General features: G+C 43.3%; 1 protein-coding gene across 1 annotated transcript; it reads left to right on the top strand.

The window, feature by feature from the left end:
* Positions 1 to 821: 821 nt before the first annotated feature.
* On the top strand, positions 822 to 11,082 carry LOC127583719 (alpha-crystallin B chain). The gene is made up of 3 exons (XM_052039994.1): positions 822 to 1,072; positions 7,174 to 7,296; positions 10,704 to 11,082. The coding sequence occupies exons 1-3, from the start codon at positions 869 to 871 to the stop codon at positions 10,905 to 10,907; spliced, it is 531 nt and encodes a 176-aa protein (XP_051895954.1). The 5' UTR covers positions 822 to 868; the 3' UTR covers positions 10,908 to 11,082.
* The last annotated feature ends 679 nt before the right edge of the window (positions 11,083 to 11,761 follow it).

An 11,761-nucleotide genomic window follows, 5' to 3' on the forward strand; every position in this document is an offset into this window, starting at 1 on the left:
GCTCTAACCTTATAGCTGAAGGTTCAACTCTGGAATAAAAAGCAGCATCAGTAGTGATGATACTGCGATGAATTGCCTGTTGTTTAACCCTTCTGGTTTCCCACCGCTCTCAGGAGAGGCAGAATGAGGAGCTGTGACTCTGGGCCCAGAACAACGTGGTGACTCAAACTGTCCAGTGAAATGGCAACACAACCCACACAGTCCAATAAATGCCAATGATGTCTACACCTGCTCAAAGAGTAAAAATAAATCACAGCGAGAGGGCAGGAGGACCCAGCAGGACTTTGTGTCACTATGATCTGGTAATGCAGGACTGTGGAATGATACCATTCAGTACAGCCAGAAACTAAAATATCCTTCTGGGCTACGTTATAAACTGATCACCACCGGCCTATTTCTAGGCTGAAACATTTATGATGACCGTCATCACCATTCCAGTTAAACTTCTGGATGACCCAATACACAGACAGAAGAACAAAAGAAACTAAAATCTTTAATTGTTAATAAAACTGAAACACCATAATATTTCTCCTGATACAATAGCTTCCCTTTCAAATGCTATGAGGTCATCTGGTGAAGCATTCGGAGGCTCTGCCAGCAGAGGAAGAGGTTGATCAGCAAGCCTTTGTTCAACAGTAGAGAGATTGTGTTACTGTTGGTGTCTTTTCTAATCCCAAAAATAATAAACCCCTAAAGAATGAAATCACATGACAGGCTCATCAGCCTTGCATCAGTTTTCCAGAAGGTTCAATGGGTGGGTGTCATTGTATATATAAGGATCACAGCCACCAGCTGGCCTTCAAGCACTTCTTGGACTGAAGTCGGCACAAGCTGCACAGCTAAACGTTCTCCTTCCGTTTAAGAGAAGATGGACATTGCAATTCAGCATCCATGGTTTCGACGTTCCCTCTTCCCGAATTCTATCTTCCCCTCCCGTATCTTTGACCAGCACTTTGGGGAACACATTGACCCTGACCCCTTCCTCAACTTCTCCTCCTTGGTGAACCCCTTCTACTGGAGGTCAGCAGCTCTGGCCAGGACACCGAGCTGGTTACAATCTGGACTTTCAGAGGTACGTTCTACATGACCTTACACTTGCCGAGTCCTTTTCTTGTTACTTAACAAACATGATTGTTTACAGTGCACGTGTAGTCTGTGTCAGGACAATGGCGAATGTCTTCAGTTCTTCTGTGTGTAGATAACGTAAAGTTTGGATGGCTCAGTAGTGCAGCTAACAGACCCACTGCCTCACAGCTCAGCAGTCTGGGTTCAATCCTTGCCTCAGCTGCTGTCTGTGTGGATTTGCACGTTCCCCCTGTGACCGCGTGGGTTTCCCCTGGTGCTTCAGTTTTCCTCCACTTCCCCAAGACATATGGGTTGGTGGGTTAACTGGTTGCTGTAAGTTGTCCCTGGTATGCAGGTGAGGGGTAGAATCTGGGGGAGTTTATGGGAATGTGGGGAGAATAAAATGGGATTGGCATAGTATTAGTGTAAATATGTGGCTGATGGTTAGCACAGGCTCAGTAGGCCGACGGGTCTGTTTCCATGCTGTATGGCTTTATGGCTCCATAACTGTGAAGATAATTAATGTAGTTCATTGGTGCAGTTAATGATAAATGTCTGTTCAGATGTTTTCAGTGCTGATGCATCACTAATCTGGTCAAATGTTGGTCCAGGATTGAACATTGGGATCTGTTATAGCAATCCCTATTTATTTAGTACTGTTAAAGAAGCTAAAACACCCAAGTCATTTCACAGGAATATTGTTAAGTATAAAATGGACCAGGTCACTGAAGAAGATTAGGGCAGAAGACCAAAAGCTTGATCAAAGAGGTTGGGTCTAAGGAGCAGGAAAAAAGAGCAGGAGAGGGAACTCCAAGGCTCGGCACTTCAACAGCTGAGGCAATTCAATTCAGGCATCATCAAGGCATAGGAATTGGAGGAGCCAGATTTCTCATGGAGTTATCGGGCTGGTGGTGATTACTGAGTTAAGGAGGGGTGAGACTGTGGAGGAATTCAAAAACAAATTTGAGAATTTTTAAGTGGAGCCAATGCCCTGGAGTGATGGGTGAGTGAGCCAGTGATGGTCAGGGTATAAGCAGTGGAGCTTTGAATGACCTTAGAACGAGGCTTTCCAAATGCAGTAATAATAATGAAAAAGAATCTCATTATTAGGAACTGGAATCCAAACAGGAAATGTTGGAACCAAAAATTTGATCAAGAGAACAAAAATAAATGATGAGAGTAAACTCGCAGGGAAACATAAAATACAAAAATGAATTGTAGAAACTTCTACTGAACTGAAAGTTTGCGTATTATTTAGGTGGTGTTAGATTGGGAAGTGGTAATATCCAAAGAGATTTGTTATTCTGTTCCTTGGTGTCACTGAAAGGAAACATGCTGGTGCAGCAAGCAGTTAAGGCCTTCACAGCAAGAGGATTTGAGTATAGGAGCAAGGGTGTCCTGCTACAAATATAAAGAGCCTGGCTGAGACCACACTGGAGTACTGCTGTCATTTAATTCTCTTTACCTGGATGAAGAATACTCTTGCCGAGAAGATTCATCAGACTGATTCCTAGAATGATAAGACTGTCACATGAGGAGAGATTACGTTGACTAGGTTTATATATAGAAGAATAAGAGGGGATTTAATTGAAGTTTACAGAATTCTGACAGCGTGAGACAGTTTGGATGGAGTGATGATGTTATCCTTGGCTGGGGAGTCTGGAGTGAGGGTCACAGTCTCAGGGCAAGAGGTACAGTACTAAGAGAAGAAGAAGTCTTCACACTCAGAAGGTGGTGAACCTGGGGGATTCTCCACCACACACAGCTGTAGTGGCCAAGCTGCTGAAAATCTTTCTCCATCTGAATAAATTTCTAGTCGCAAAACATAGTAAGAGATATATAGGATAAGGGGCAAGAGATTCAAAGGGTATTTGAGGGGGACCTTCTACACCCAGGGAGCGGTGAGTAGCTGGAACACACTGCCAGAGAGAGTGGTGGAAGCAGAGTCACTGACAGTTGTACTGGGCTTCCATGTGCTCCAAACACATGGACTCATGGTTTTCTGTGCTGTCCTGAACCATGGTCCTCGACTCTGAGACATTCAGACCATCATGCTGTGTCCTAATTACTTTCTATCTTTTCTCCATTGCCAAATTACGTTTCTTTTCTAACATATATTCAGTTTCTCCCATGAAAATTACCGTGGGATCTGTCCCACGCTTTCAGACAGTGCATTCCAGATCGTCACAACACAATTACCTTAAATCTGCCACCACATGATGATTCGTTCCCACTCCTGTTAAACAATCAGCCTCACTGAAAGTCAACGTTACACTTTAAAGCAGCGTTACTCCCATATTGTACACTGATGGGACAATTGATTGGAATACTTTCTGTGAATCTTTCTTGGTCTAGAGGGGTAAGAACCTTCTGTTCTTGCCCTGTTTTATACCAGGTCTGTAAAGCTCAAAGGCACCAGAACATTATCCCAAAGAAATGAGGCATATTCTTTATCCATCACTTCCAGAGGAAAACTATCGTTAAAAAATTACAGGTTTTGGGAAATTTGAATGACTAGTTAAGACTTGCAGTTAACAACATAGCCCATGTTTGATGAAGTCCTCTGGGTACATGCAAAAGATTGAAATATAGAGAAGTCATGAGAAATGCTCCCACTATCTTTGCACTGGAGAGTTTGCCAGGATTGGGAGAGTGGTTAATAAATCAAATGATATCCTTGGCTTCATACAGAGAGACTAGAGTAGGAAAGAAGTTATGATGAATCTTTATAAAACATTGTCTGGGCCATAATGGGTGTATCGTACCTAACTTGAGGAAGGATGTGGAGGTCTCAGAGAGGATGCAGAAAAAGAAGTCTCTCAGGGAAAAAGAAACTTCAGGCAGAGGTTATATTAGAGAAGCCGGCTGTTATTTCAGGAGCAAAGAATGAAGATTTGATCAGCGTGTACAAGATCATGGTGAGTTTAGACAGGGTAAATATAGTGGTTTGAGGACGAAAGGATGTGGAATCCAAGTGAAGAGCAGCACACACTGGGGGTGTACGCAGAAACATTCCCCTTATGCAGAGGCTGGTGATGATGTGGACATTGCCTGTAGGGGTGAGGGAAATGGAACCAGTCAGGGCTTGGAAAGACTTGTTAGAAAGTCACGTGTGTCAACAAGGAGAAAAGGGGAAGGGGACAGCATGACTTGAAGGGTGGAGTGGTCTCTCACTCTGCCATTCTGACCCACTGACTGTGGGGTAGAAGGTGAGTGCTGAGGATGAACACTGTCACCGTGTGCCGGCTTCACGGTGGCTCATGCTGTGCTGGGACAGCTCTACACACGAAGAACTGGCACCTTCTTGTTGTGACACTGGGAGATATATGGGTCTGCTGAGCCTGGGGGCAGGGAGCAAAGGATGATCCCATGTTGCTGCAGCTGGGCAATGAGTGCAGGCTCAACAACAGAACATGGGCAGGGAGTCCCCGGTCCCGGAGCTGGGGGCTGGGTTACACATAGACAGGTGGCAGATGGACGGGCAGCTCACTGTCTGAGGGACTATCTCCGTCTCCGGATGTGAAGGGGTCTTGTCTCCATAACGATAAAGTGGGTATTGGGAGGGAGTTTCATAGTCACCATAGTAACCCCTCCTCAGTGAAGCACTCCAACTCTTGGATTGAATGATGTGGGGTCCCTCAGTTCGTCACACCAACCCCACCCCCCATTTACCCATCCAGCCTTGGCCAATGAGCCCAGCCTGAAGGGAGCCGACCACATGTTGGGTTCAGGTTGGTTCTCAGAAAGGTTAATGGTCCTTGGGCTTGAGTTGTGTTCAGAGTGACCACGGTCAGGTCAGCTTTGTGTTTACTCCAGCTCTCGGGCCAGTTCCACAGTAAAACTTGTCTCGTACATGAACAGATCTTGTGGTGGTTTCAAGTTAAATAAGTCTGAGTCTACAGGACAAAAAAATGAAAGCTTGGAAAGAATGGTAATAATTTGAACTCCAAACAAAGGAAGACTGATCCCCTTAGAGTGAAGTTCTGATTTAGGGTCAACTCTGCACTGTTGGAACAGGGATAATGGAGATTAAATGTGCATCAGGTTGCCAAGACATTGGGACGTAGTTGGCTGCACCATCTGTCCTTAATTTGACAAACATGTAAATTAATTCATTAAAAAATTCTGAAATATTTTAAATCAAGGGTCTAAAGAATATCTGGATGTTCTGTGTAATTCTGAGAATAATTTTCACCTCACAATGAGTTAGCATTTCCCAACAATGTGCGTCTTTGTGTGATGCAAGGTGCCTTTTCAGATGACTATGTCCCTTGCTCTGTGGGCTGTGCCGGAATGTTGTTTATGAAAAGAACGTTTCAGCGGTCCCAGTACAGGCTGGCGAGGAAAATTCCATTCTACTGATTATGGCTGATTGAAGACACAATGGTGTGATTACAAAGCACCAGTGTCAGAACTGAATATCTGATGCACTTGCTGAGATGGGTCACCCTTGATATTCTCTGTGCTGCTCCTGAACCCATTGTTTGAAGGTGTACAGTAGTAACTTTCTCAGTCACCCAAGGAAAGACTCCCCCCCCTCACTGTTCACTATTAATGCAACAGGGATTAAATATATTTGACCTCTCCGGAATTATTGGTGTGAATCTATGCCAATAAGAAAGGCTTAGGATTAGAAAACTTGGACCCTCAAAACTTCTCTTTGGTGATACTGTTAGAGAGCTTCTTTCCCTTAACTTGAGCCTGAGTTGATAAACGCCAAGTAATATTCTTCACACCACACAATGGCCAACTTGAACAAAATTGCTTAACCACCTCCCCTTGACATTTGATAACATTACCACCAGTAAACCTTCTACCTCAACATCCTGGAGTCAAGTTTTATAGAAAGCTCCACTGAACCTGTCACACAAAGTCCACAGCCACTGGAGAAGGTTGGTGGCCTGGTGTCCTGTGGCAAGTATCTCATCTCCTTGCTACGTAAGCATCTTTGCCATTTATCAGAAGGGTGATGGAATAATCTACTCACGCCTACATTGCACAGGTCAAAGCTGCCTCACTTGGTTACAACATTCACCACATCCATAACTTGCATCAACCCCTCCACCCCATCATACCATGGCTGCACAGACACCAACTCACCAAGCACCTTTAACTTTAAACAAAGCCAATCAGTGGTTAGAAGATGTGTAACCTTGAGTCTGTGTGGCTCAGGAGTTCCAGGATGTTAGCCTAGGAACAACAAGATATGTCCAAGTCAGGTTGGTGTGTGAGTTGAGACACTTGGTGTTTCCGTGCACCTCCTGCCCACATCCTTTCACCTGGTGAAGGGATGGCAAAGTGCCTTCAATAAAACTTTGGTGAGTTGCTGCAGTGCATTCAGCCCATACCCATCGCGTGCTGTTGATGGATGGATGTCGACCTTTAGACTTGAGGTATATTGTATAAAGTTGCATCCCCAGTGCAGTACAGGTGGTGTTATCCTTCATGGAAGTCGGCAGCATAAAGTTGCCTCCTTACAGCCAGAATTCCTGACATGCACTTCCCTGTTGCACAAAGCTCTGCACTGATAGACTGCCTCAGAACCTAGTCTGCAAGGTACAAAGGTTTGACAGGTCTATTTTATTTGTTGTGGGAAATTAGAAGGTTTTTGTACTGGGACAAAAGTAGATTTAAGAAAATGGGATGGGCCTAATTGATCCACCTTTTAAAAAAAATCAATGCAACTGGTTAAGCTTTGGCTAGCTACTTGCAGGTTTATGTGGCTGGGAGTTGTGTAGGACACAGAATATTCAGAAAAAGATTCCTAAAGTTACTTTAATTTACTGGGAAAGAGTATTTATGTTGTTAATTGCAGGCTGTACCCAGGTCATATTATTTGGCTGCTTACAGGGAGATATATCATTGTACTCTTCCAGCCACAATAGCTGAAACAACGTTAGCAAATAATTGATTGATTTGTGCACTGAACCAATATAGTTTGTACCTATTACAATATCCTGACAGAGATATCGGCATCGTTGGAGCTGAGCTGTGGAACTTCAGAATCCTACTTCTGTCGAGCTGTCTTATCACCTTTGGTAATATTGAAGAAGACTTGTGAATTTGGCATCTATACTTCACTGAGCATCTATAATCCATTTCTTGCAGCTGAGACTGGACAAGGATAAATTTGCAATTCACCTTGATGTCAAACATTTCACCCCTGAAGAAATTCGAGTCAAAATTCTGGGTGAATTTATTGAAATCCAAGCTCAACATGAAGAACGTCAGGTATATTTTATTTACCCATTATAGATGTGTCCTGTTTTGTTACTTTCATCTGCTGGATAAGCTTTAGAGAATACTCGGTACAAATGCTGGCTTGGATTTAATTTGCAGGAGTCATACTTTAGGTAGGAATGAGATAAATTTTATACCAATTCCTTCACGTGTTAATCTGTGTGGGAGCTGAAATTTGTGTTTGCTGATTAAAACTCTTCTTCCCTAATGAGATTTTAAAATCACCTGATGCAGCACATGTTAAATCAGGTCTGGACAATTTCTAGTTCCGTGGAATACATTTTTATTCTTGGAGACTTTGTATATTGCGGTGTTGCTCTGTTTTTACATCTGTAGTGGTGCACACCGGATCTGTCACCATTGGAAGAGTGCCCACTGCAATGGCAGCACTTTAACATAAGATAAGATTTCTTTATTAGTCACATGTACATCGAAACAAACAGTGAAATACATCTTTTTGCATAGTGATTTGGGGGCAGCCCGCAAGTGTTGCCACGCTTCCGGCACCAACTAGCATGCCCGCAACTTCCTAACCTGTATGTTTTTTGGAATGTGGGAGGAAACCGGAGCACCTGGAGGAAACCCACACAGACATGGGGAGAACGTACAAACTCCTTACAGACAGTGGCTGGATTTGAACCCGGGTTGCTGGCGCTGTAAAGCATTATGCTGACCACTATGCTACCATGCCCACCAGTTGTGCATGCTCGCAGTTGTGAAGCATTCGGAATATGTACAACCATGATGAAAACTACAGACATTTATCAGTACTGGTGTCGAATTGGCCACTGTTTGCATTTTAGTGAGATAGTACACAGGCTGATAATTCATCAGTGACAAGGTTAACGAGGTAGTGCCTACACACAGCACAATGCAGACTGTTCTAAACAGAGAGTAACACTGAAATGCAGCAAAACAGCACACTCCTTACATTGAACTAAGCCACCACATGCACTCTCTACAGAATTAAATATAGAATTGTTCCTGGAAATTAATTACGAGACTGTAGTCATGAACTTTAGATAACAACACAATATGTGACAGATGCATGAACCTTTTGTTATTAGCTAACATTTCATGATTCCATTTCTCCCAAGTGACGAGTGCAGTAATCATCAGGAAGTTATTTGACTAACGTAGGCATCACAGTTGAACCTAATGCTGTCTTCACTGAATAGCCCCAGCAGTACAGTACCAACAGAGACCATTGACTAGCAGTTAGCAACATGAATTATTCCAATCCACAATCTGAGGTGCTTACACTGCTTACACTGTCCTGGTTAATATCAATTAATTCTAAGCAAACTATGAAAGTAGCAAAGTTCCTGCCGTATGTGACCTTGCATTTACACTGCAGCTTTTATCTCTTCAGGACTCTTCGTACAACACTACAACCAATGAATCACTAATGAGCTATAGTTACCATTTTACCTCAGTAAGTTGCTGGGGCAATGAGACTTGTTGGAACTGATTTTATAAATACATCTTTTGCTGAGATAAGGTGTCTGAAGCAGTCAGCAGTCTCCAGTCTCAGCTCAGTTATACATTGACATCAATCCAAAGCTCAAATACTTGAACATGATATTTGGCCTGAGTGTAAATTCAGCACAGGAGAAGTATTCACTGCTGTTGCAAGATTCTTTTTCTCCTTTCAAATCCATCCTTTACTAGTTTATAAAGAGTGAAATTATATTTTAATAGATTAGAGTACTTCAAAATGTTGTAAAAATCAAAATATGTCCATTTGTAAAGTTGGTGCTATTAAACCTAACTGAATGGCAAACCACAGTTCCTCTGCACAAACACCATTATACCTGGTGTTCAAGAAGGCAACACATATCAGTTTGTAATAATTTTGCACGTAAGATTATCCTGAGATATTGTTGACATTCTATAGTAAACTCAATGCTCCCATTGATGAGTCCCTTACAGGGAGCTCGAGTGTGGTGGCTTTCTCTTGCTGACAGCCACTCTCTCCTGCATGTGTGACATTAATGAATTTACACCTCTTAAACAGGTCTGACTCATTGGAAAATCCACAAATCTCTGTACTTCCTCTGGATGTTTTGTGCTACAATATTGTAGAGGGATTCTCAAATGAGTTTTTCTTTTACAAACATCATTCATGGCAAATCTGTTTTATAGCAAACTTGCCAGGAATTACATGCGACCAACTCTAACACCCAGAACAAGGTGGTATGCCCAGTCAGCTTTTCATCACTTGAAAACAGATTTCTAAAGCTGATTCAGCAGGACAGTGATCTAAACAGTCTGAATGGATCCTGGGTAGAAAGGTTTGACAGGCTGGGCTTGTATCCTCTGGAGTTTCGAAGCACGAGAGGAGACTTGACAGGATGGATGTGGAAGGGATGTTTCCTCTTGTGGAAGAATCTAGAACTAGGGGTCACATTTTAAAGAAGAGGTCATGCATTTAAGACAGATGAGGTGAAATGTTCTCTCTCAGAGGACTGAGTCTTTGGAACTCTCTTCCTCAAAGGTCAGTGGCAGCTGAGTCTTGGAATACTTCTAGCGCAGAGGTAAACAGGTTCTTGGTAAGCAAGAGTGTGGGAAGTTACTGCAGGTAGACAAGAACGTGGCTCCACCTTCCTCTCCTATTAGATTCCATCATCTTCAACCCTTTGTCCCCTCCACTTCTCACCTCCCAGCCTCCATCACCATTCCCACTCTCCCCTCCCCCCAGCTGCCTATCACCCCTCCTCACCTGGATCCACTAATCACCTGCCAGCTCTTGCTCCATCCCTTCCCTCCACCTTTTTATACCGGCTACCCCCCCCTCCATCTTTCAGTCCAGATGAAGGGTCTCAGCCTGAAACGCTGACTGTCCATTTCCCTCCAGCAAAGATGCTGCCTGACCCACTGAGTTCCTCCGGCATTTTGTGTGTTGCCCCAGATTCCAGCACCCGCAATCTCTTGTGTCTCCAAGAACGTGAGTTATTTACAATCAGCTCAGCCGCAGTCAATGTTCCCATGTCCGTACGTGAACCGATTGAACTGGACCTGTTTGCTTTCTTGTGATTCCACAATCGACAGGCAGAATTTTGAAGTGCGGTTTCACACAGCCCATGTTTAGGACCATTTCTCAGTAGTTCCCACACTGACACTGTATCCAGATAACGTTTTGTCGTCCAGCCAGCACACATCTTGTTTTCTGAACAAAGGGTTTATGCTTTTGTGTCATGCATGTTAATGTTACCTATAGTCACTGAGTTCCAGAAACAATTCTATCTTTCACTTCAAAGCATTTACAACTTTCAGAACCACACCAGCCAAGGATGGAAGATCCTATGATACCCGAGGGACCTGGATTTTCCTTACAGTACCTCTACTTTGTTAAAACAACAGGAAATACTCACCAGCTTAAACCCTCTATTCTGCAGGATGAACATGGCTACATTTCTCGAGAATTTCACCGCAAGTACAAGATCCCAGCAGGAGTGGACCCAACTGTGATCGCCTGCTCCCTGTCTGCAGATGGAGTGCTCACCATCACTGGGCCCAGGAAAGTGGCCGACGTTCCTGAGCGATCTGTGCCCATCTTCCGAGAGGAAAAGCCTGCAGTCGCTGGACCTCAGCAGAAGTAGATCTTTGGCTCTTTTCTGTTAAGTTCAGCATGAAACAACTTCAAGCCATTAAAGTATTTCCTTTCGCTTTGTGTAACATTTTTGTATTGCTATATAATCACACATTCCTTAATATCTGTTAGCTTGCAATAAACATTTATCTTTACTGCCTTAGTTAATCTTACCTTAAAATAAAATCAACAATTTGAACCAAATTGATGCATAACTTGTCTTTTTGTCTTTACTGATCTATGAAGTGATAAACCATACATTGTACAAATTAACTACATTTATACACACTCTACATTATAGAACACAGAAGGTCACTGTCACGTCAGCCAGTCTCCCAGCTGTGTGTGTGGTACAATGGTTAATCTGCTGGAAAAGTAATCTAAAGACCTCTGCTCAGTCCAGACATGAGAGTTCAATTCACACCATGGCAACTCTGGAATTTGAATTAATTAAATAGAACATAGAACACTACAGCACAGAACAGGCCCTTCAGCCCATGATGCTGTGCCGACATTTTATCCTGCTCTAAGATCTATCTAACCTTTCCCCCCCACATAGCCCTCTATTTCTCTATCATTCATGAGCCTATCTAAGAATCTCTTAAATGTCCCTAATATATCTGCCTCCACCACCTCTGCCGGCAGTGCATTCCAAGCACCCACCACTCTCTCTGTAAAAAAAACTTACCTCTGACATCCTCCCTATACCTTCCTCCAATCACCTTAAAATTATGTCCCCTTGTGTTAGCCATTGTCGCCCTGGGAAAAAGGCTCTGACTGTCTACTCGATCTATGTCTCATTATCTTGTACACCTCTATCAAGTCACCTCTCATCCTCCTCTCCAAAGAGAAAAGCCCTAGCTT

The sequence above is a fragment of the Pristis pectinata genome, chromosome 27 (assembly GCF_009764475.1).
Source record: "Pristis pectinata isolate sPriPec2 chromosome 27, sPriPec2.1.pri, whole genome shotgun sequence".
Classification (NCBI taxonomy): Eukaryota; Metazoa; Chordata; class Chondrichthyes; order Rhinopristiformes; family Pristidae; genus Pristis; species Pristis pectinata.